Raw genomic sequence first — 22220 nt, forward strand, 5'->3', positions numbered from 1 at the left:
CAAGAGTGTAAAACTGCTACTGGACAGGATAGAAATAATTTTTCTCATTTTATTTCAGCATAAATTCAGTGCTGACCCATTCCACCGAACTTACTCCGACCAGCCCCGGTCGGAGTAATTACGAACTTACTACCACCTTTACAAACAGAATTTAGCCTCACTTTTTTTGAAGGCTGCCGAGAAAAACAAAAATGAAGAATAACAGAAACCCCAAATCATTAACAAAAACCAATATTAAATTAAAAATTAAAAAAACAAAACATGTCTCAGAGAGCCGACCTCATATTAAGATGAATTTCGCGGATCAGAACACACATTTGTTAACAAATAAGAACTGATAGCAGGTAAAAATTTTAAATCATTGAGCTTTTTCTCCTTATCTTCCGATTATGAAATTGCTACCAATCACGCGTATAAAGGCTTAGAATTGCATTTAAAATTTACTTAACAAGATTACAGCTCTTACTGTATATAAGTTGGAAGTTTAAAATAAATATCAAACGCAGAAAACTTCGTTCTTTCAATTAGGGTCAACATTTTTAACGTACGGGTTAATTTTTACTACCATAATTCTGAAAAACGTTAAGTCGGTTTTTAATTAATATCTCCGGTAATTAAAGTTCTACAAAAACGAAGCCAAGAAAGAACACTTTCGATAAAGTCACCTTTTGAACGAAAACTGAACTATCAAAATCAGTTCATCTGTTTAGGAGCTATGATGCCACAAAAAGACATACTGATACACACTTTTAAAACTTATTTCCCCTTCCTTTTTGCAACGGGGGGGGGGTACAAATAAACGGGGGGGGGGATATCCGGAAAATCACTAGTTATAAGCGAGTGCACGCCAAAAAAAAAAAAAAAAAAAACGAGCTGGTGAAAATGTTATAAAAATTTATCAGAGTTGCTTTTTTTCTTCTTTTTGATCTCTGTTCAGTTCCAAAAAATAACTGTCTCAATGTCTCTTTTTCATGTTATTGTTTTTGCGGAATTTACATATACACCCACATACAGGGGTGCCTATCCCCCCCCCAAGTTTAATGGTGCAAATCCTCCCCCCCCCCCCTTTTCTCAAACCTCTTTTTTATTTTTAACCCCCGAGACACAAAGGAAGGGGTTTATAAGTTTAACGTGTCTATGTATCTGTGTGTCTGTCTGTGGCACTCTAGCGTCTAAACGGATGGACCGATTTTAAAAATAAAAAAAAAATGTTCGAAAGGAGAGTTGATCGAGAGTGTTCTTAGCTAGGTTGCATATATTGATGACATTAATTAACGAAGATATTAATTTAAAAACCTCTAAAACTTTTTTTGCGATTTTTAGGAGTCTACGTACTAAGAGTCTACGTACCAAATTTCAGCCTTCTAGGACTTACCGTTCTTGAGTTATGCGACATACATACGCAAATCCGCACATACATACATACAGACGGCCAGATCATGCCAAAATGTTTACATAAGTTTATGAGCTTTTAAAAGCTCAAGTTAATTTTACTTTCTAGATCTCATGTCACATAAATATCTCTCAGCAGGCGCCGCCATTACCCCAACCGCATGTTTTCAGCCAACTGCTAAAAAAACAAATAGCAATGCATAAAACGTTAATAAAACACTTTGTGATACAACAGTATGGCTTACCTTGTTCTTATGATATCAGTCTCGTTCCAAGAAAGGTAAACAGTAAGAGCTAATAGGGGATTAAACTATTATTTTTCTTATATGGCGAAAAGCCAAAATAGTATTTCATACACTACGGGCAAATGACTGGCAAGATCGCCAACGCTTCAATAGTATACCTATAAACTGCCGTGAAATGGTAGCACCAATCAGTTTAAATCTGAGTTATTCACTTTACAAGAAATCATAGTGACCGCCTTTACCCCAGTCTCCCCTACTGTATCAAACTTTAATCGGAAGAGTAGGAGGATAATAACATGTCACTTCGGTAAAAAGAAACACACGCAGAAAAGAATGAAATATGTAAAAAAAAAATCGTGTGCCAAAACACGCTGATAAACAAGCTCTATCAAAACAGATTGCTTCCATTCCTCAAAATTTAGCATTCAACCGTTGGAACCGACCATTCCAACCAATTTACACACAAAAGAAGCAGAAGTGAGAGATCAGATAATGGAGTTATGATGAGCGTCGCAAGATTCCTCCAATTTCACTATCTGGGAAATGCGGTTTTTTATTATGAGGCAGCTGATGATTCACGCATCTTCTATTTCCGCGGATGAAGGGTTGCATGTGTGGAGGAAGAATTGCGCTCCTGTCTGCAGGAGGACGGATTTATTGACGCTTCGGTTTCGGTTATGATGCCGTGAAGAGAATGTTTACAGCTCATTAAAAGCTGCTGAGTTTATGCTTGCGCGGATATGACGGTACTAATGTTCGTTGGGGAGATAATTTTTTTTTCTTGCTTGCGTTTGGCACCCACGCAAGGCATACGGTCATTTATAAAAACCTTTTTTTCTCCTTCATTTTGTAAAAACAGGGAACGCTACCTTTTGTGCAAACCTTTCCCTTAATTTTTTTTCGGTGGCAGGGGGTAATGTGTTTGTGTGTGTATCTATGTGAACAATTTGGCTAAAAAAACAATTAGACAAAGTGAAGAGCAAACAATAAATAAATAATGATTTATTAAACAAAAAGAAACAAAGATCATGTAAAGAAAAAAAAGCAAAACATCAAATTTTTTACAAAAACAATCTGAAGAAATGCAAAACTAAGAACAAAATAAAATGAGTGCAGCTAAAAACACATTCACAAATGAAGTAGTGAGAAGCAAAGGAATGTAAGTGAACTATTTAAAATTTCGAGTAAATCGCGCTTAAAGTTTGAGATCCTAGGTAGGCTTAGCACCTACTAGGGCGACTAGTATAATTTCTTGCTCCAAGGCAGAGGAGAGGTCCACCTGCTATCAGATAATAATGTCGAAAATGTCTGAGACTAATGCTTTTTGAAGAAAATGTATTGGGAACGAATTTATAGACTAACTTTTTGCGGAATTCTGAGAACAAATCAAAATTAATTGAAATTATGATAGAATACTATACTTCCGATTAGGAGGAATGACTGTTGTACAAGTGGATAAGGAAGCCAATGTATTAATTTGCTCAATTGCAATAAAAACATGCCAGAACACGCTCCAGACCAGTCATAGGAATAGGTACAGATCTGATCTCGATTCTAAGTGAAAGTGGTATGTCAGAAACATCACTGTTTTTTTACCCCCAAACCAATTGTAATACAAAGAAAAATGTTACAATATATTGAAGGTACAAGAAGCCTAAGGATCCTCTTCTTTTGCTCCACTCAGCCACTGGATGTGACTCCGACTCCACGTCAACTATATTCAGAAAAGGTAAATCTTGAGCTTTCAAGTTGCTAAAGGAAAATCTCAAACTGAATTCTCTGATCTCACAGCTCAGTAGTTTTCAGCTTGATCCATCCAGAAAAGGTCATCCAGATTGTGGAAATGTTGCTGAAACATCTTTTTGGTGGAAGTAACACTTAATTCTCTAGACACCTTACGATACAACCTCTATAATAATTAAGTAACCAAAACTCTTTCTTAAAAAAGTTAAAGCTTGGCAAACTCTTCCACCCACAACTGCAGTTGATTCACAGCATCTATTTTGTGTTTAGCCAAACGTACAACAGTGGCTTAGAAAAAACATGAATCCAATTAAATGGGGATGTGTTATGAAAGAAGGTGGACTGTTCACAACGCTTTTGTTACTTCCCGAAGCATCCGAAGAAATTTCGCATTTAATGTTTTGTGACTACAAATTAACAGTAGTTATGCGAGACTGATCTAAATGCCAATGAAAACGCAGACCGTTAATGTTCTAAGTTTTGCATGCATTGTTTATCATTATTAGGTGAAACATGTAAAAATTCAATTTCTATGTAGAGTTTCGAAGATGAAAATTATGATATTGAATGTTGAAGCTGTTTTTTTTTTTTTTTTCTAGATTTTTACTGACATTACTATTTTTTCTTTATATATTTTACATGCTTTTCGAAAAGATATTATCTGACAGCTTTTAATGTGCTAACAAAATGATATTCTGCAATTGTTTTGAAAATTCATCATAAGTTCACTTTTTTTCCTCTTATCATACTCGCAACGCTAGAAATAGCAAGATTTCTTTCAGAAATGGAATACAAATTACTTGATTATTCAATAAATGGAATATATCGATCATTTTGCAGTTTATATTAAAAAAGAATACCATAAATTTTGTTCATTTTAGTAGCTTATTTGTTCTGCTGCATATTACGTAGAATATAGAAATTTTAGTTTTTGATGTAAAAACGATTGTTTGAACTATTTTGTTGGGTTTTTTAGGGTATAGATCGAAACAGTATTACTTTTAGAGCATACAGGTTTTTTTAGAACTGAAAAATCTTCATTTTTGCCTGAGTTATAAGGAAAGCAAAAAGTAATAGGCGGCCATCTTTGATCCGCCATTTTGGACGGAAGCTGACATGGGATCTTAGGGGACTTTTTAGGATTTACTCTACATGCTATGAGGAACTAATTCTGAAAATATTTCTTAATTATAAATTTGTGGTGCAAAAAATCCTAAATTTACTGGGCTATATCTCAAGATACTTTGCAAGAAGCTAAGGGTCTTGGGATACAGCGGTGCAACTTCCGGCTTCAATTTCTTAATATAGCGGGGCCTCACTATGTAATGTCTTTACTCTATGTATAGATTTGAGTTAGACCTATAAAGGGAAAATATAATGGTAGAAAATGGTGAGATAAAGAGTAACCGAGATTTTTCTCGAATGCTAAGCATATTAGTAGTTTCACTTAAGACAGTATCTTTATTTTCAGAAAAAAAATAATTACTAACTTCTTTGTTGCTTCATTATTTGTCATCGTTTGTTCAAAAAGACATTTTGAATTTAAAAGAAGGGGAAAAAACACGATTACATTCCGAATGTGAATTCTTTTCCTTTTTTTTTTTTTTTTTAAAGTTACGTATTAGTGCTCTTTTGATCAAAACTGTTTTTCGAAATCAAACCTAGCTTAATTATTTAATATCTATATCGCTGAATCTTTGATGATCACTGAACTTTAATGTCTTGTGCGTTAACCATTTATCAGTTTTCATCTTTATATACAGCAGCCTCTTCATCCTGTTTCCCCCCCCCCCCCCCCCCATCTACCAGTCAACGATTTAAATAATTTCCTCTGTTATTACGTTCACTCTCTTGTGTTCTTACCACTCCTCACTGTTCAATGGTATTTCATTTGTAAATTGTAACTGGATTACTTTGCACAGAGTCTAAAGTTTCCGCTTTTAAAAACTGCCCGTTTGAAAAAAAAAACATATCGTATTTAAAATAATTTTTGATGACTCCTTTTTGTTTTTCGGTTTTTAATTTAACATGTTTCCTTTATTTGAAATCATTCAGCCTTTTTCACTCGTCACTCATTTTTATTTACCTCCGAGACTTAACCATTAACAGAAAACAATTTTAAAATATTAATAATTTAAAAAAGAAAATAATCTTCAATCACTCAAGAAACCAGTAAAGAATAAACTTAAGTATAGCACTAAAATCTTAGTATAACTCCAATCCTGTTCCGACTTCTGGATATACGCAACGACACTTTCTGAAATTGACACCCTCTTTTCGTCTTCACTTTACGTTGATCAATTACCATGATTGAAAAACATTTGATTTTCATAAGTTGTGTGAAAGTAATCATTATTAAATGACAAGAAAAAATTGTATCTGTGAAAAATGAAAGAATACAAATATTTTACTTTCAAGAATAAAAAATTAATTTAAAAAATGTGTGGTTAAATCAAAATTTGCCGCCCCTGAAAATTTTGCTTTCCTAGGCTGCTGCATACACTGCCTATTGGGGAATTGGGCCCTGCCTACTATTTGTACTGGTTATCTCCAAACTAGTAATTTTGTCACTGGCCTTTTGTCTAGTGATCAGAGGAGTCTGACTGCGATGGGGAGGTCCCATGTTTGAATCCCGGCTTGGGCATGGATGTACTTTCTCTCTCTTGTCCTTGTCCTTCCTTTGTAAGAATGTGTTGTTGTGCTGTGAATGGTTACCTACCCTATAAACGGATCCTTGTAACTTGTGTGTACTGTGGAAGTCGGACTTCACACCAAATTACGGTGCAGTTGGAAAAGTGAAGCAGCGGACCCTCAAATTGTCAGCCTAGCTAGCACAAGACAACAGCAACATCAACAACATCCCTTTGCTTCTCATTACCTTAAATGTCCTTAAAAGTTCATATAACATACCTATTGTCCTATAATAGGGAAATGAGGATCAGGGTTGGAAAATCTTTTTGCAAATAAAATCCTTACAGATCAAGACTTCCACAACCAGCACCTTATCGAGGCGTGAGGCGCCAATTTTCAGTAGATATTTACTTCTTATTAGTATAAACAAACCACGACGCTACATCGCTTCACGAAAAGTACTTGTTTCGCCAACGCTTGTTAATAGCAACCCATGCTTTTTCAACCGGTTTTGATGTGCACTCGTTCAAGGTCGAGCGTCAACAATCCCGAGCCTCACTATATCGCATGCTTAGAATACTTAGTTGCTCGTCGTCTTTTCCAGGACAAACTCCAGGACTACTTGACGGACTTGCTGGAAAAGAATGCCTGGATGCGATGGTGCCCCGCCCCCCACCTGCCCCTGGATGGGGATCTGTGCAGAGCCACTGTCTGCAAAGACGACACCGACTGCCAGCGTCGGAACCAGAGCTGTTGCTTCAATGGATGCGTTCTTAGCTGCATGGAAAGAATGGATCCCGCACCTGGTATACATTTTTTTTATTATCAAATTTAGAGAATATTTTAGTAAAAAATATGTCTTACCATAGTATATTATGTTCCAGTTTACTCCTTTGCTCAGGAAAACTGATTTTCTGCCTTTGATTTCGTGTTCTATCCGTGTGTTTACGTAATTTGTTTCTATTTTAGTGTAATGTGTTTTTGTACGCATTTTCCTTTTTTCTCTCTCTCAATTTAAATATTTGCTGATTAATTTATTTCATTATTTTATTTTTCAATGTTCTCTTACTCAGTTTATTCATTATAATATTTTATATTTTCGCCCCAACGTGAAATTTCTCAAATAGATATGTACCTTGCTGCAAAAGTAAAAAATAAATTTAAAAAATAACCAATTGTAGTAATAACTACAACAATGATAGCAATAATAAATGTAAGCAGAATTTATTGAAATAGATCAACATGTTGTTGTAATTTTATTTCTAAACTATTAACATTTCTAAATCCACATATCAAACCAAAGTCCTTCGATTTTTTAATTTTTTTAACACAAAAGTGCTAGTTTTTCAATGACACCGATAGTGCCAGGAATCAACCAATTATTGGTATTCAGGTGAACTTTAGGGTCAACAGTTGGTGATTCGTATTTTGGTGCCAGTCGCACTAAGGGAGAGGTGTTTTTCTTGACAAGCGTCTATACTGTCGCTGGCTGGATTATACCGTAGCTTTTCAAGAGTTGCACGCAAATTAGCTGTTTGGCATTAGCTTGAAATTCTGCCGTATTTTGCTAAAATGCTTTAGGAGACTGCCTGGTAAATTAGAAAGGTTCCAAACTATTGTTATAAACAGATCTGTTTTCTTGGAAAATTCTTGATTTATCTCAGAAACGTGACTAGCTTTTATTGAGAAGGTTTCTGAGTTCTTCAGGGAGGTTCCAGGATAATTTCTGGAAGTTTCTTGACTTTTACCGGGAAACATTTCTGCTATTAGCAGAAATTAGGCGCGTTAGCTACCCATTATTTTACAGGAAGGTTTCTGATTATTTTTCTACTGTAAGCTTTTATATTCAGTGGCTTTGTTTCATATCAACTGTTGCCAACACACCAAATCGTGCCAATATGGATGTGATATGACATAAAATTGAAGCGCCGCCAAGATTCTACATCTTGGTAGATGTTATAATTCTTAAGTAACATGTATTCATAAGAAAGATATAGAAGAATGATTCCGAATGACCTCATTACACTAGCTTATGATTACAAAATTGCTCATTTTGAAGAGTTTGCACTGACAATGGCAATAAATAAATAAATCAAAGTAAATATTTTTTTCAGTGATCGATTGGGATCAAGAACCAGAGGCTCCGCCGGTTCGAAAAGAAGGAACAGCAGGTGAGTAATGTAGCGTGTGGTAATAAAACACGACGCAACAAAACTGAACTTTTTATCCGCATCCTGGTTCTAATTAGTCAATTCTTAATAATTTTGAGTCGAAAAAAAATGAATGTGTAAATGATTTTTCTTTATTAACTCTTATTTTCAAGATATCCAAAAGCCCACAGGAGAAGGATGAACCATAACCACCCAGTGATTTGAATGTAAATTTTAAAAGAAAAAAAGTCCTGTGCTTGTAAATAATTAAATAGGTACTGTTTCGTTAAAAGATGTTTGTTTTTCAGAAAGCAGCGGTTGCTTTTAGCCTGTTGCTGTAAACGCTTTATTTTCGATTGCTTCTTGTATGTCAAAGAAGGATCGTACAGGGTGTCCAGCAAGACTCCCTGGTTACAAAATTAAATATCTCGAAAACAAAGGACGATATTGGAATAAAATAAACGGTATGTCTATTGTGAAACCCACAAAAATCATATGCAAGAACTTGGAAATTTGTTCAAAAAATTGCCAAAAGGTGGCACTGCTCGCTGTAATTGCAATAAAAGTTCCCATAAATAATGCTGCGAAGAGGTTGGACGATAATTTCTAGCGTATTTATAAGCATATCTGTGAGTTTAAACTACTGCTGAAAAAACTAACCTCTTTGCAGCACCATTTATATAGACTTCTACTGCAATTACAGCGTGCAGCGCCTCCTGTTGGCAATTTTATTAAACTAATTTCCAAGTACCTGTATATGATTTTTTATGGGTTTCACAATGAGCATACCATTTATTTTATTCCACTATCGTCCTTTGTTTTCGAAATATTTAAGTTTGAAATCAAGGAGTCCTTTGTTGGACACCTTGTTTCTTGTAATAGTCCACCAGTATTTTTAGAGCATTACCTCAGCTCAATGACCCTGATATCTGCGATCCATTCTTGGTGAGATCTTCTCCTATGCTCATCCCTCTCTGCTCCATAGTTTTTTGGTAAAATATCTCGGTGGAAGTGGAGGAAATGGAGTTTCAAAAACGTATATTGCATCAATCGTCATAGAATTTTATAGGAGTTATTTGACCAATTGTATTTGTTATCGTCTTCTCTCCTGCTTAGAAATACTTGTGAAATACCCTTAGAGGCTTTCAATGTGCTTTTCTCTTCCCTTCCTAAATTTTTATTAAAAAAATGATCTGCATAATTGTGTGCCACATGAAGAGTCATTAAAAATTCTCTTCTTAAGCTTATTTTCAATATATCTTGGAAATTTCCCACTAATTTATTGGAAAACCATCTTCGTTCAGTTTTCATGTAGTTCTTCATATGAGCATGAGTGGAAGCAGGGATGTAAACCTAAGGGAGTCATGGCGCAGATTGCGCCATTGAAATTTTTAGGGGGTTGTTTTGAGGGGTAATTTTTACTTTTTTCGGGGGGTCTCCACGATATCTAAAGGGGTCTTGCTCTTAGGGGGTGGGTACCCCTAGGTGGAAGCAGAAAGGGGTGTATCTACTAGAGGCTCATTTTGGGCATTTCTCTCCGCGGAATTAAAATTTCTTGAAGTCCATTTGGGTTTTATGTAGTTAGATTTTCAATTCATACTGTGGGGCCCGATTTTGATCTTCTGCCCCAAATGCCTGGAAAAGGACATTCTCCCCCATTCTGCTAACAGTTGCATCTCATAAAATAGAGAGTTAGAAGTAAACACATTTTGGCGGGAAAGTTTTCCCATCGCTTGTTTTGAGTAAACGACACTTGGAATTCAGAAAGGCAATTTCCTCTCTTTGCGACACTCGCGTTGGGTCAAAAGGGGTTAGCTTCTTTCGGAGATTTCAAACATTTTCCCGTCCCCGAGTCACAGCTTCAGAATATAACTTCTGAAACCTCTGACATTTCTGGACTCATAAAATAGAAGACTTGGGAATAACAAAATTCCATTCTTACACTTTGCGACACTCCGTATCCCATAAAGCATAGGATTTTCCCTGGAAGCTGGGTCTCCAGATGTTTGAACTATGATCCTCAGAGAATGTGTCCCGATCAGGGAACTGCATCCCCCGGTATAAAATGGGGAGTTAGGATTTCTCGAGAGGAGAGAAGATAGAGTTTTGAGGACAGAAGAGCTTTTCCGAGCTCTGGTTTTCTCCGAGACGTTTTGTCCGGAGTCATGATAGAAACGCGCTCCCGCGAGTACCTTTGGATTACTTAATGGAGAAAGGACCGAAATTTTGGTACGTACTATACTAGCTCCCACTTCCCACTACTTCATTCAAACAAGTAGATTAAAGTTTAACTCCTTTGGAGAGCAGAATCATGATGTATTTAATTTTTGAAATCCTTAATGTTTTGAGTATTAATGTTTAACTTCTGACTATAAATGTCTAAGCTTAGATTAGGATTGTATATGCACTGTTTTATTTAATAAATATTCAATGTGCTATAATGAATCCAACTATTATTTCTACTATATTCTACAGTCCAAAAGTCCACCAAATTATAACACAACGCATTGTACCTAACTACACTATGGGGTTATCGGCCCAACAATACGAGGGGTCGAAGCTTAGAAGACGGTCAGTTTCATGGGAAATGTTTCTATGGGATTAGGGGGGGGGGGACATTAGTGAGATTTCAGTACCCCAGTTAGATCTGTATCTTGAAAACTAGACCTAATCTCAACTTTTTATGGTTATTTTCGTATTTAGCGAGGCAAAATATACGTCAGAAATGGCTATTTTTGAGCCGGATATATTTTTGGTGTTGGGTAGTGTAACAACTATTTTTGGTTTGTAATTTCTTTTTCCGTGTTTTCCCATGTTATCTAGAAAAAAATTGAAGCTATTTTACTTTTGTATGTGTTCTGACCCATGAGATTCATCTGCATATGAGGTGCGGCCGTCAAGTGAAAAAAAAAGTTGAGTGCCACTGCCGCACAGAATCGTGTTGTGTACGGCTGAAGACTTAAAAAGCAATAATAATAATAATTTGTTTTTCCATTTAAAGAACAAAAAATTACTTTGAACTCAACTTCATTTTATTATTGAGCGGAAATAACATTTTTTAAAAACACTACTCATGTGCCGTCATGTCACAAAAAATAAGCATCTGTCACTCAGCACTTGATCGGGAAATCGTTTCTCATTTTCTCAAGTGGGCTTTAATAAGATCTAAGTACGTAGCAGCGAACAAACGTTCCCCCCCCCCCCCTCTCTCTCTCTTCTTACTAAATGGTAGCAAGAGCCCACGCGCAATTGAGAGGAATCTCATCCTTTTCCGTTGAATTTCAACAGAAAGCACTCACTCTCTACGAGAAGTAATTGCCCGTGGAATAAGAAAGAGCGTCCCCGTACATCGCTGATTTTTTTTTCCTCTTTTATTTTTTTTTTCAATACCTCCAGTATGTTCATTTACTGGTTTGCTTCATCACTAAAAACCTGCAGTAAAACCACACAAGTCCTGAGTTTAATAGAAAATAATAATACATCTCAATAAAGAGGGTTTTGCTGTCACATACCAAAGATACCGTTTAAATTCAGGGTTTTTTCTACACTTTAACACGTTATCTTCTGTAACGCAACAACTCTCTAATGTGGTTTATGTCTAATTTATCATTGTAAAGCTTTTATGCATTGGATTTGTCTACTTTATTACATATAATAACGCTAAATTACCAAAATTTTTGTCAAAAGCAAATCAAAATTGTAACAGATAACAATGTATTTTTCCTGTATTTTTATGTAATTAAATAAAGTTCCTCAGAAACCCACTTGCTCAGATTTATCTGAGCATTTAAAACCGATAAACCAAGTAATTGGTAGGTGCAGGTGGTCTCTGAGGGTGTCAAGTGTCACATACCAAATGCTACATTTTTTAATGATGTTTTGAATTTCTGAAAATAAAATTGCACTTAACTGTTCATTCACTGGTCAGACTACACTTGTGTGCTTTATAAGTGAGAAAATTTTTGTTACGCATCAACTGGTTCTTTACGTCTTCAAAATAAAAATCAAGGTTAGCGATTTCCAAGTGGCGAGTACATAAAAAATTTGGCGACTAGAAATATTAGTATCGTTCGAAAACCTATCACTTTTTCCCCTATCCCCCACCGTACTATCAACAATGTTAATGCCATTAAACTGCTGCACTGAGTTTTACAGTGACGGATCTACTATTTATCGAGCCAAAAAGTAGAAATTGCCACCCTTGCTCAACTTCTTTCACATTTGTACGTCGAGTTCCATCGAAAAACCTAAATAGGGTGAATTAGCCACCTCCAGAAATTGCCGTCCTCGGGAAGCGCCAAAGTTTGCTCCACCCTAGATTCGTCACTCGAGCTCTATTTAAACTGATAATTTTTGTGTTTTAGTACCAATTAGAAGCCCACTTGTTGTGTAGTTGCTTATTTTGGTTCACATAAAAAAGTAGTGACTAGAAAAAGAGGAGTGGCGACTAACGAATTTGCTTCTGCTCGCCACTGGGGACAAGAAAAAGTCCCTTGTCTTGATTTCTGCTCCAAATATGGGATTGTCAACGCATATTTTTTCTCATTTTCCATGTTTTTCTAATGTGTACTTATGGGAATATCTCAAACCTAATTTGAGTAATTTCAGTTTGCAACCTTTTCTTCTTTTAAATTATTATTTTTTGAACGCTCTGTTATCATTTAGTGCTGCATTGCACGACGTCCCCTCGTCCTGCCCCTTCGGAGCCTGTGGGCTGCCCTAAAGGATACGTCTGCCGCATCGAAGAGCCCGGAGATCCGCTCCAGGGCAGGCCAGGAACAGGAATCTGCGTACCACAGCCTCAAGAGCAGAGGAGTAAGTATTGTATTGGTACGCGTTCGGCACAACTTTAGGAAATCTTGAAATGAGAAATCAATCCTTGAAAAAACACGGCAATTTATAAATACAGTGAAAGTTCGGTAACTCGACATTAATTTTCCTTTTGGGTCGGCCCAATGCTAATTCCAATGGGCGAAAACCTCGCTAACTTGACACACATTTGCAGGAACCCCTTTAAGTCGACATCCAATTGCTATTCTAGTCCAATTTTCGCTACCAACATTCCTTTATATTGATATCTTCTCAGAATTTTACGCTGTGGTTTCTTGTTCAGCCAATCCTTTTCTGGAAAGCTCTCTTAGAGAATTCCATCTTTTATCCAGGGGAGTTGGCTACCACTCTCTGTGTTGATAGTGCAATTCTAAAAGGCTAGGATAAATGTATCCAGATGATACATTAATTCCTGAATTGAAACATTCCTCCAACAACTACCTACCTTTTACTTTGAAGCCTAAGGGTTACCCCACAGCATAGGAAAAATGATGGATTCCTCCCATGACCAGAATCGAGCCCTGGTTGTCCGGAAACTACGTTTTCATGTAGAGCGCTCATGTAGAGAAGTACGCAGCACTTCTAAGAACCATTGTATGCATGGTTGTTTGACTCTTAGAATGTTTGTCATATAACTCGTAGATTCACTAGGACTAATTATCACCATAGTTTCAAATACGACACCGGACCGTATGCCTTTTGAAGTAATGCGCCGAACGTCGGTTCTGTTTTCTCTGTTGTGCATACATTTAAAAAAAATGTTTTAAAAACTACTTATCGCATGACTTCTTTTTCGTCTTCTTTTTAAATTTATTTATTTATATATATGTATATATATATTACAGCAGTTGCTTATGCGCACCATTCTATAAAATAAAAACCAATTAAAAAACACAGAGAATCTGAAAATCCTTTTGAAAATATCAAATAAATACTTGTTAAATTCAAGTACTTCGCGCAATTAATGCTTTAAGTTTTTGATTTACTTCCTTCTTGCTCGGAACAGCAGGCAGATCCCTCTTCCCCCCTCCGATAATTTTGTGATTTATTCATCATTTGAAACAATCACATATTCATTCTACCAACTAAAATATTGCTGGCATATCTTCGTAATTGTTAGCAGCAAGCTTTTGAAGAACGATATTCTAAGGAAGTTAATTCTTATTGAATCTCTCTTTGGAGGAGAAGAAATGTAGATTAATCAAAAACAATAGTCCTAGCTTCAAAAATCACTGCACATTGGTTCGGAAACTAGGTATGGTTTACGATCCGTTGTTTCGTGGCGAAGGTTTGAATGTTTGTTTCTTTGTAAAACGTTGTTACATGCAAATTCACAGACAAGAGATAAAGAAAGGTGACAACATATATTAACCGTATGAATAAATTTAATACAACGAATAGAATGACTATAGCATGCGAACATTTTAAAAAAAAAAAAAAAGGGAGGGGGGACAAGCTGCAACATTAAATTTTCCAGAGGTTAATGTATTTGAAGAAAACATTGTTGTATTAATTCTAACAGTGGCGCAAATCGAGATTAGGGTCGCTGCAACCCCTCCCCCCAATCTTCGCTTTTGGCTACAACACTAAGTTATAAGCTTGCTACCAAATGGCACGACCTTGAGGGTCACGGATTTGAACAAAATTCTAGGTATAGGTCCATTCCCACTACGTATGAGCACAGGTAAAGCGGTTTGACTGCATAGGCCCTAGTTCGGCTAAAACGGGGGTCCAAAGTTGTTAATTTGTACCCAGGATGCAATGAAGTTTCCTTTGAAATTACCCTTTTTATCCTTTTTTCTGCTACTGTACTGCAGTATGAGCCATTTGCATGTTTACCTTTGAATTAATTATGATATATACTAATTTTTAGTAAGCGGTTCTCAAATTTTAATTTGCTGCTACTTTTAATTTCAATAACTTGAAGCCAAAATAACATAGTTACAGGATATCTATAGTTTGCAAATGAAACTAATTATTTTCGCTTTATGTTAATCGTCTGCTAGTAAAAAGTATTTATCGTTTGCTAATAAAAACATTCACTTTAACTGGATATTTATCGTCTGCTGTCAAAGATATCCCACATTAATAAGCAAAAAATGGGAGAGGAGAAAAGGCACTGATTTATTGCACGTGGCACACACACACACACAGAGAGAGAAAAAAGATCGTTTCGACTTTTCAAATAACTTAGATAGTGCCCATAAATAGATACGTGTTCTCCCTCATACTCAATTGACTAACAAAAGATGCCAAAGGTGTTGGGAGATCGAACATAGTGTCGAAGTTTGAAATTCCAATGGAAAAGCCATTGCATCTCTGGGGCCAAACTATCAACTTTGGACCCTCGTTGCAGCCAAACCAGGGCCTATGCAGTCAAACCGCTTTATTTGCGCTCATACCAAGAGGGAATGGACCTATAGCTGGAATTTTGTCCTAATCCATGACCCTCAAGGTCGTGTCGTTTGGTCGTTAGCTAAACCCGCACGTTGATACCCATGCTCAGAATTTAAGGAAGTCCATTGATATAATGAAAATCACTCCTAAATTCCCTCGATCCCTAAAGTATTTTTGAACATTTTTCTTTTGCTAAAACGCGTACTCACTTCTTTTTTTTTTTTTTTTTAACCTAAGATCCAATCGTATTCCATATATAGTAATGAAATCCTTACTAGGGTAGGTACCAGGGTTGGCCGGATTGGACCCAATTGGGTTGGACCCAATGGGTTTTTTTGAAAAAACCCATTTAAAAAAAACCCATTATTTAGCCCACTTTTGGGTTTTTTAAAATTTTCTGAGAACTTTTTTTTTAAATATAATTAATTTAAATACTTTTACAATTTAAACTTCTTTTTTATTTCTTCTTCACAATAGGCAATGGACATAAAAATGAATTTTGAACTTTAATAGTATTTCTTAACTCTTAAGGGCATTAAAAAATGCTTCAAAGATTTTAAATAAATATATTTAACTTTTTTCCTTTAACTGGTCAATAAGGAACTCAAATTATCTTGACTAAGTCCTGTCACGTCAGATTTTCTCAATATTTGCAGATTGTACAAAGGATACTACTTTAGCTAAAAGGCTCTCTTGTGAATTATTTTCTGCAAACCAACACGTCACAAAACTCGAATAAACAAGGTATATTTTTTAGAAATTAACAGATTTTTCAAACGGTCGACAGAAAACAGAACAGGATGTACAGTATTTTCATTATCTTACGAAAAAGTTTAATATTTCTTACTCTGTACACAGAAATAGAAAAACAGGCAACATAAAATTCAAAGAAATGTCTTGATCAAGCTGGAATTCAGTAAAAAGGGATTTAAACTACTTGAGGTTCTACAGTAGTTTTGCATAACAAAATGAAATACAATAAAGTAAAATACAAAAAAAAAAAAAAAAAAAAAATGTCGAAATTAAAAACAAAAAAATAAACAATAGATTTTATCACTCAAGAAGTAACTTTGCCTTAACTGTTGGTAATCATGGAAACTAAAAAAATCTGAAACTTCACCCTTCTTGAATTTTGTCGTCTTTTATACCTTTCTTCAGAAAACGCTGAATTTTCCAGCTTTTTTCATCAAGACAATTTTTGTGCTTTGTCCATATACTTATGCTACAATATGCTACGAGTACCCCACCTTTCCCCTAAAAAAAGACAAAAAAAACCCACATTTCTTTTAAAAAACCCAGCTTCAGTTGGGTTTTTTTGGGTTTTATTTAAAAAACCCAAAAAACCCTGGGTCCATGGGCTTTTTTAAAAAAACCCGGGTTTTTGCCAACCCTGGTAGGTACCGAAAACAATCCCTCAAAATCCGAGACGGAAAAATAATCTAATTTAAAAAACATACTAAGTGTTTTGACGAAAACATTTAAACGACAATCCCGTAATTTTTATATCATCTTTCGTTACCTGTTCTGAAAGAATATTCCACTTTTTTTACTACAAAAATATTTGGTTTCGAGTATCACTTCCTTTAAGACTATACTTTCTTGTAAAACTTCTCAAGCACTTTTCAGGCAACATTGCCGCAAGAAATTAAAAGCGTAAAATAAATATGTAAATTCATTAATGGTGTTTTTTTGCAGTAAATTACCGCCCTAAGCCAGGGTTAAGGCAGAAATACATAAAATACACCGTCAGCTCAGTTATTCCATCCGAGAACTGCAGTTTCGTGCTTTTTAGCTCTCATTAGCCCGGCATAGGAAAGTGACTGAGCTGAAGGCGGAAAAGGTGTGTTAATTCTACATTAGCTACCAGTTTGTTTGGCTCTCTTGTCTCCTGTAAGAGGTTTTCCGCCTCCAGCTCAGTTACTTCCTATTCCGGGCTGATGAGTGCCAAAAAGCACGAAACTGCAAAAACAAATGGAATAACTGAGCTGGCGGTGTATTTTATGCATTCATAAATGGTGTTTTTTTTTCTTTTACTTTTTAAAAGCCCCGGACTCGAACACCTGGACTTAGCTTAGAGAGACATTAGAGCAAACTAAAAAAAAATCCATTGTTCGTTAATTATTAGGTGTTGTTACAAATTGGGATGCGATTAATATCTGACAGATGCCATTTTTATTTTAGAGTTTGGGACCGAGGAAGATTCGATCTTGAAAGAAAACACCAGAAAACAAACAGGTGAGTGTTTTTTTTTTTTTTTTTTTTTTTTTTTTTTTTTTTGAGCGATCACGAATTGCTTATTACCTTCATTTGACCAAAGTTGATATTTTTCTGATTTTTCAGATTGCCATGACGACGAGAATAAACTAACTTGTTGTTTTAATATTTATAAAGAGAACAAATTTTCGTTGAACTATTTACCACTGAAAACTGGTTCAAAACTAAGAAGAAACTCGTATTTTCCCTCCAACTAAATGAATGTTCATTGCTGCTATCACTGTAAAAAAGAAAAGAAATCTGAAACCTTTTTTGATGTAACGGAAATGTTTCTGAAAAAAAAAACAGAATTCTTCCGCCAACGGCAGTTATCTGATATCGTCGAAAAGCTTACTCATTTTTTCAAAAAAGTTTTAACGCAAGCACAATATAAGTAAAACTGCAGTACCGCACCAATTCCAATTTTCGTTCATCGTATGAATGCAGTTAAGTGTAGGATAATTTTTAGCTCTTATTATATTACGCTAATTATTTGTTATCAGATTAAAGCTGAAGCTATATAAAACTTGTTCCTTGTTTTCGAAGTACAAAATACAGCTTCTTGACGCATGCGTGGAACGTGGAACAAATCCGAACTAAAACTTTCAACCGATCAACAAAGGCGAACGGAAAACCCGCCGAAGAATCGTTTAACTTGTTAACCGACTTCAAAAAGGAGGCGGTTATCAATTCATACCGTATGTATGTTTTTTTTTTTTTTTTTTTTTTTTTTGTCCACTCATAGCGTCTCACCTAGTGAACCGATTTTGATTATTCTTTCTTTAATGGATAGGGGATGGCTCAACTTAGGTCCCATTACTTTGTTTGACCATATTTGTTCTTTAGAAAAAAAGTTATGAGCAAAAAACAGTAAATTTTATGCAATTTCCCTATTAAATGATTTTGTAGCGAAGTTCGCACTTTTCATCCGTGGATAACGGTGGCTCAGTGGTAGAATTCTCGCCTCCCACACGAGCGACCCCAGTTCAAATCCTGACTAGGACAAAGTGAATTTTACTAAAATTTCGTTTCTACTGTTTCCCGTATTTTCTCGAATCTTCTATTAATTTCTGTATCTTTCCAAGGCTGGAAAGTTCCAGCACTTTCTCAAGTTGTGTATAAGTAGATGTAACGTTCATTCGTGGTTCTGAATAAAGATCTCGAGTTGAGACTAACGAGCATTCGCTTCATTTGGCTTTTACATTGTCTTCGCTATCTTCATCTACGCGACAATATGAAACTCATTGTTATAAAACTTTGGTGCCCTATAACAGTAACATTAATAGTAATTGTAATGATAGTTTTTAATGAAGGCTTCTCTGAAGCAAGCATCAAATTTCTTCAAGGGATATTTCGATAATGGGGAATCTGGCGCTGTCGTCTCATTTTTGGCGTAAATAATTTTATTTTAGTAACCCTGCTGATTTATAGTAACCCTATGTGAGTTATCAAAATCTTCCTTTCTTCAGTGCTATTGCTCCATAGTAGGGCTAAACCTAACCTGGAAGCGAGGTGATGCAGTGATTAGGATCTGCTTAGCCTTCACAATGCTACCATTAGGTTTGACTCAACTACTCTGTAGTATTTTTATCGTTATCATCTATGCCGATAACAGATGATCGGGGCTAAGTAAGAAAATACAGGATTGCATCATGAGCAACTTAGATGCTGTGGAATGTAAATTAGTTAGGAAAAACGTAATACTTAAATGGTTATAATTAAATTAACTACGCATGATTTCCAGAGAGGAACAAATATAAGTTTTTAGTGCCAATCGCTTAAAATTTAACGCGTGTCAATAGTTTTTTTTTTTTTTTTTTTTTTTAGTATTTAGCATTTTAAGAAAAAAATGTGAAGTTTCGTGATGTTTAACTTCTTATTATTTCTGAAATACTTACATTTACACTAAAAAGAATGAAATAAAAAAATTTTGAAAAAAAAATAGAACCGACTTCAAAATTGCTCTAAAAAATGAAAAATAATTTTATTCTTTAAACACCATCGATAATGCTTTTAAACATAATTTTTGAAGTTGGCGCAAAAACGATAGATAAAATCATTCACAGTCATAACTCAAATACAACTATAAATTTAACCAAGACCAGTTTCTTCACTATCACATACATTATGCATTGATGACAGCATATTTGAATAGCGATATAAATGTTTCTTCGTAACTTAGGATGCTTTTTCTGAAAAAAAATATGAACGAAGCATGGTTACACTGGATTTTAAGTTTTGTTTTTGCGCCAACTTCAAAAATTATGTTTAAAAGCATTATCGATGGTGTTTAAAGAATAAAATTATTTTTCACTTTTTAGAGCAATTTTGAAGTCGGTTCTATTTTTTTTTTTTTTTTTTTTTCAAAATTTTGTTATTCACTATTTGACATTGAAGTTATGAACTAGATGGGTAATTTTTATTGGCAGAATTTTAATCCGTCATAAGGATAACTTTACTTCTGATATCAGAATGACTTTCCTAGTGTTTATAGCGACGAAAATGTTTTACAAAAGGGGTAAGTAAGTCCCTTTGCTAAATTTTCATCTGTATAATCTTTGTGTAATAACTGCAAAGATTTAAAAAATATCTTACGTTATTGTATACATCCACATACTTTGAGCTCAAGTGTGTCTGGTTTATTTTTTTAAGTTTCCGAGTTGAAGAACATAAGAAACCTAAAACAAGGGTCATTGTGTATGCTGTTTTTATACGTCAATCACTATTTACCATTAGTAATTTATTAAAATGTGTTTCATTGACCATTTATGCATCAAAAATTATGAATTGAATGTTTGAATATGCAAATTGACAAATTTGATAAGTCATCTATAAAGTTGACTGTTTTCACTCTCTTGTGAACAGTGTATTTATAATTAAGCTTTAAAAAGAAAAAAAAAGCTCACGAATATTGTCAAAAACTGAGAATTACGAGTAAGGCTGTGTAACAAACAATCTCATTTTTGGAAAGTAAGCCCCCCCCCCCCCCCGGAGATAATTTTCAGGTAAAGGGGCTTTAAAATGGTAGAAATCGGGATCGGTCATTTTCCCTCTGGTCCCACAGCTCTGCCAAACTGCCAAGACTTACTGTGCAGCTCTGGTAGCTTTGGCGAGGAAAAAACGGCTTAAAAACTTGCGGATTTAGTTTGCAGGCAGTGTTGTTGCCCATTTGATGAACAGTATAATTCAGGTAAGAAGTAGCAAGCAGTACAGGATTTTCTCGCCAATAAAAGGGTTGCAATGGTAGCCCAACTATGCGCCAACAATTCCTCTTCTTACTGATTGCTCTCCCTTGAAAGAAATGTACATGTTCAAGGGCATAGCTCAACTTCTTAGAGGTGGACAGTACTTAGCTTCCTGACTGCTTAAAACTTGTAGTCGAAATCGTGGAGTCAGAGTGGGATAAAGTGGTGGCAAAGGAGTCAGAGGCTTTAAAATTCCTGGAGTCGTAGTTGGGCATTTTATCTTCCGGCTCCGCTGCCCTCTGATTGCTCGGAAACACACATACTGGTTACTGGGTCGGTGAACTATAATAGTGTAAATTGAGTCATCTAAAGAATTGCTGTCTTAAGAGCCCCCCCCCCCCCTTCCCATTTCTTAAGTGCTGTAGAATAGAAAAGGTGCCCGACATTTTTTCTGGCCATGTCATTGAAGAGCTTCTTCTTCTTCGAAAATAAAAATTAAAAAAATCAGCAGGTGGAATATTCGTGTAGTATCGTCAATTATCAGGGGGGGGGGGAAACACGGGGGAGAAGAAGAGAAAAGAGAACAAAGGAAACAGGAAAAGGATTTGTGAAAAAAAAAAAATTAAAGATACAAGAAAAACAGAGAAAATAATTATGAAGGAGGAATTAAAATTTAAGAGCTTCATTATCATCTGTACAAATTCAATGGCAATTTCTGCTTTTTTTTTTAAATTTTTTTTTTAAAGGAATGAAACGATCTGCACGGTTCTGCATGCCCATCCTGCAGCAATTGCACGATCTTGCAGGTCCGTCATTTAGATTCTTTACAGGAACGGGGGGCAAAGGACGCTCAGTGCAAATTTTACCGGAAAACAACAAAAACCACGCCCACTCACACGTAAAAACATTAAATTTTCAACCCTGACCCACCTCCCTATATGACGGGCCTGGGGACCACTTTTCCGTGTTATTCTTGTCTACACAGGCTGTGCAATACCATTCTTGCAAAGCGAGGGGGGGGGAGCTATTCCGCTGACTGTCTTAAATGGCATCCCTCATAAAATGTTTGTTGAAAAAAAAAAAAGAAGAAAAGAATAAAATATTGTTGTAATAAAGAAAATTAAAAAGTGAAAAAGGCTTTTGAAAACACTCCGGGACTTACGTAAATAATCAAATCAGTTCGTGATCGAATGTTCCCCCTTAACCGGTTCCATTCGGATGTTTGAACACTTTCATCCCTGATCTTTTAAGCTGAGAAAATAAAAAAAGATCGTTCGATCATCTTGAATCTTTTTATTTTCTTAGCGTCTGGTTTGTCTGAGGTACACGAACAGGTTCAAGCAACAGACGGACTTTTTTTCGTCTTCCGAACTGTGATGTATTAAACCGCAACA

The 22220-nt window shown here is 35.6% G+C and overlaps 1 protein-coding gene across 1 annotated transcript in view; it reads left to right on the forward strand.

Moving 5' to 3' along the window:
- Window positions 1-22220, forward strand: part of LOC129220403 (WAP four-disulfide core domain protein 1-like) — a 62680-nt gene that overhangs the window by 32616 nt on the left and 7844 nt on the right. Inside the window, exons 2-5 of the mRNA XM_054854818.1 lie at window positions 6616-6817; window positions 8126-8182; window positions 12827-12976; window positions 17570-17623. Of these exons, the coding sequence (XP_054710793.1) occupies window positions 6616-6817; window positions 8126-8182; window positions 12827-12976; window positions 17570-17623 (463 nt within the window). The remainder of the gene's footprint in view (window positions 1-6615; window positions 6818-8125; window positions 8183-12826; window positions 12977-17569; window positions 17624-22220) is intronic.

The sequence above is a fragment of the Uloborus diversus genome, chromosome 4, assembly GCF_026930045.1.
Source record: "Uloborus diversus isolate 005 chromosome 4, Udiv.v.3.1, whole genome shotgun sequence".
In the NCBI taxonomy this organism is placed as follows: domain Eukaryota; kingdom Metazoa; phylum Arthropoda; class Arachnida; order Araneae; family Uloboridae; genus Uloborus; species Uloborus diversus.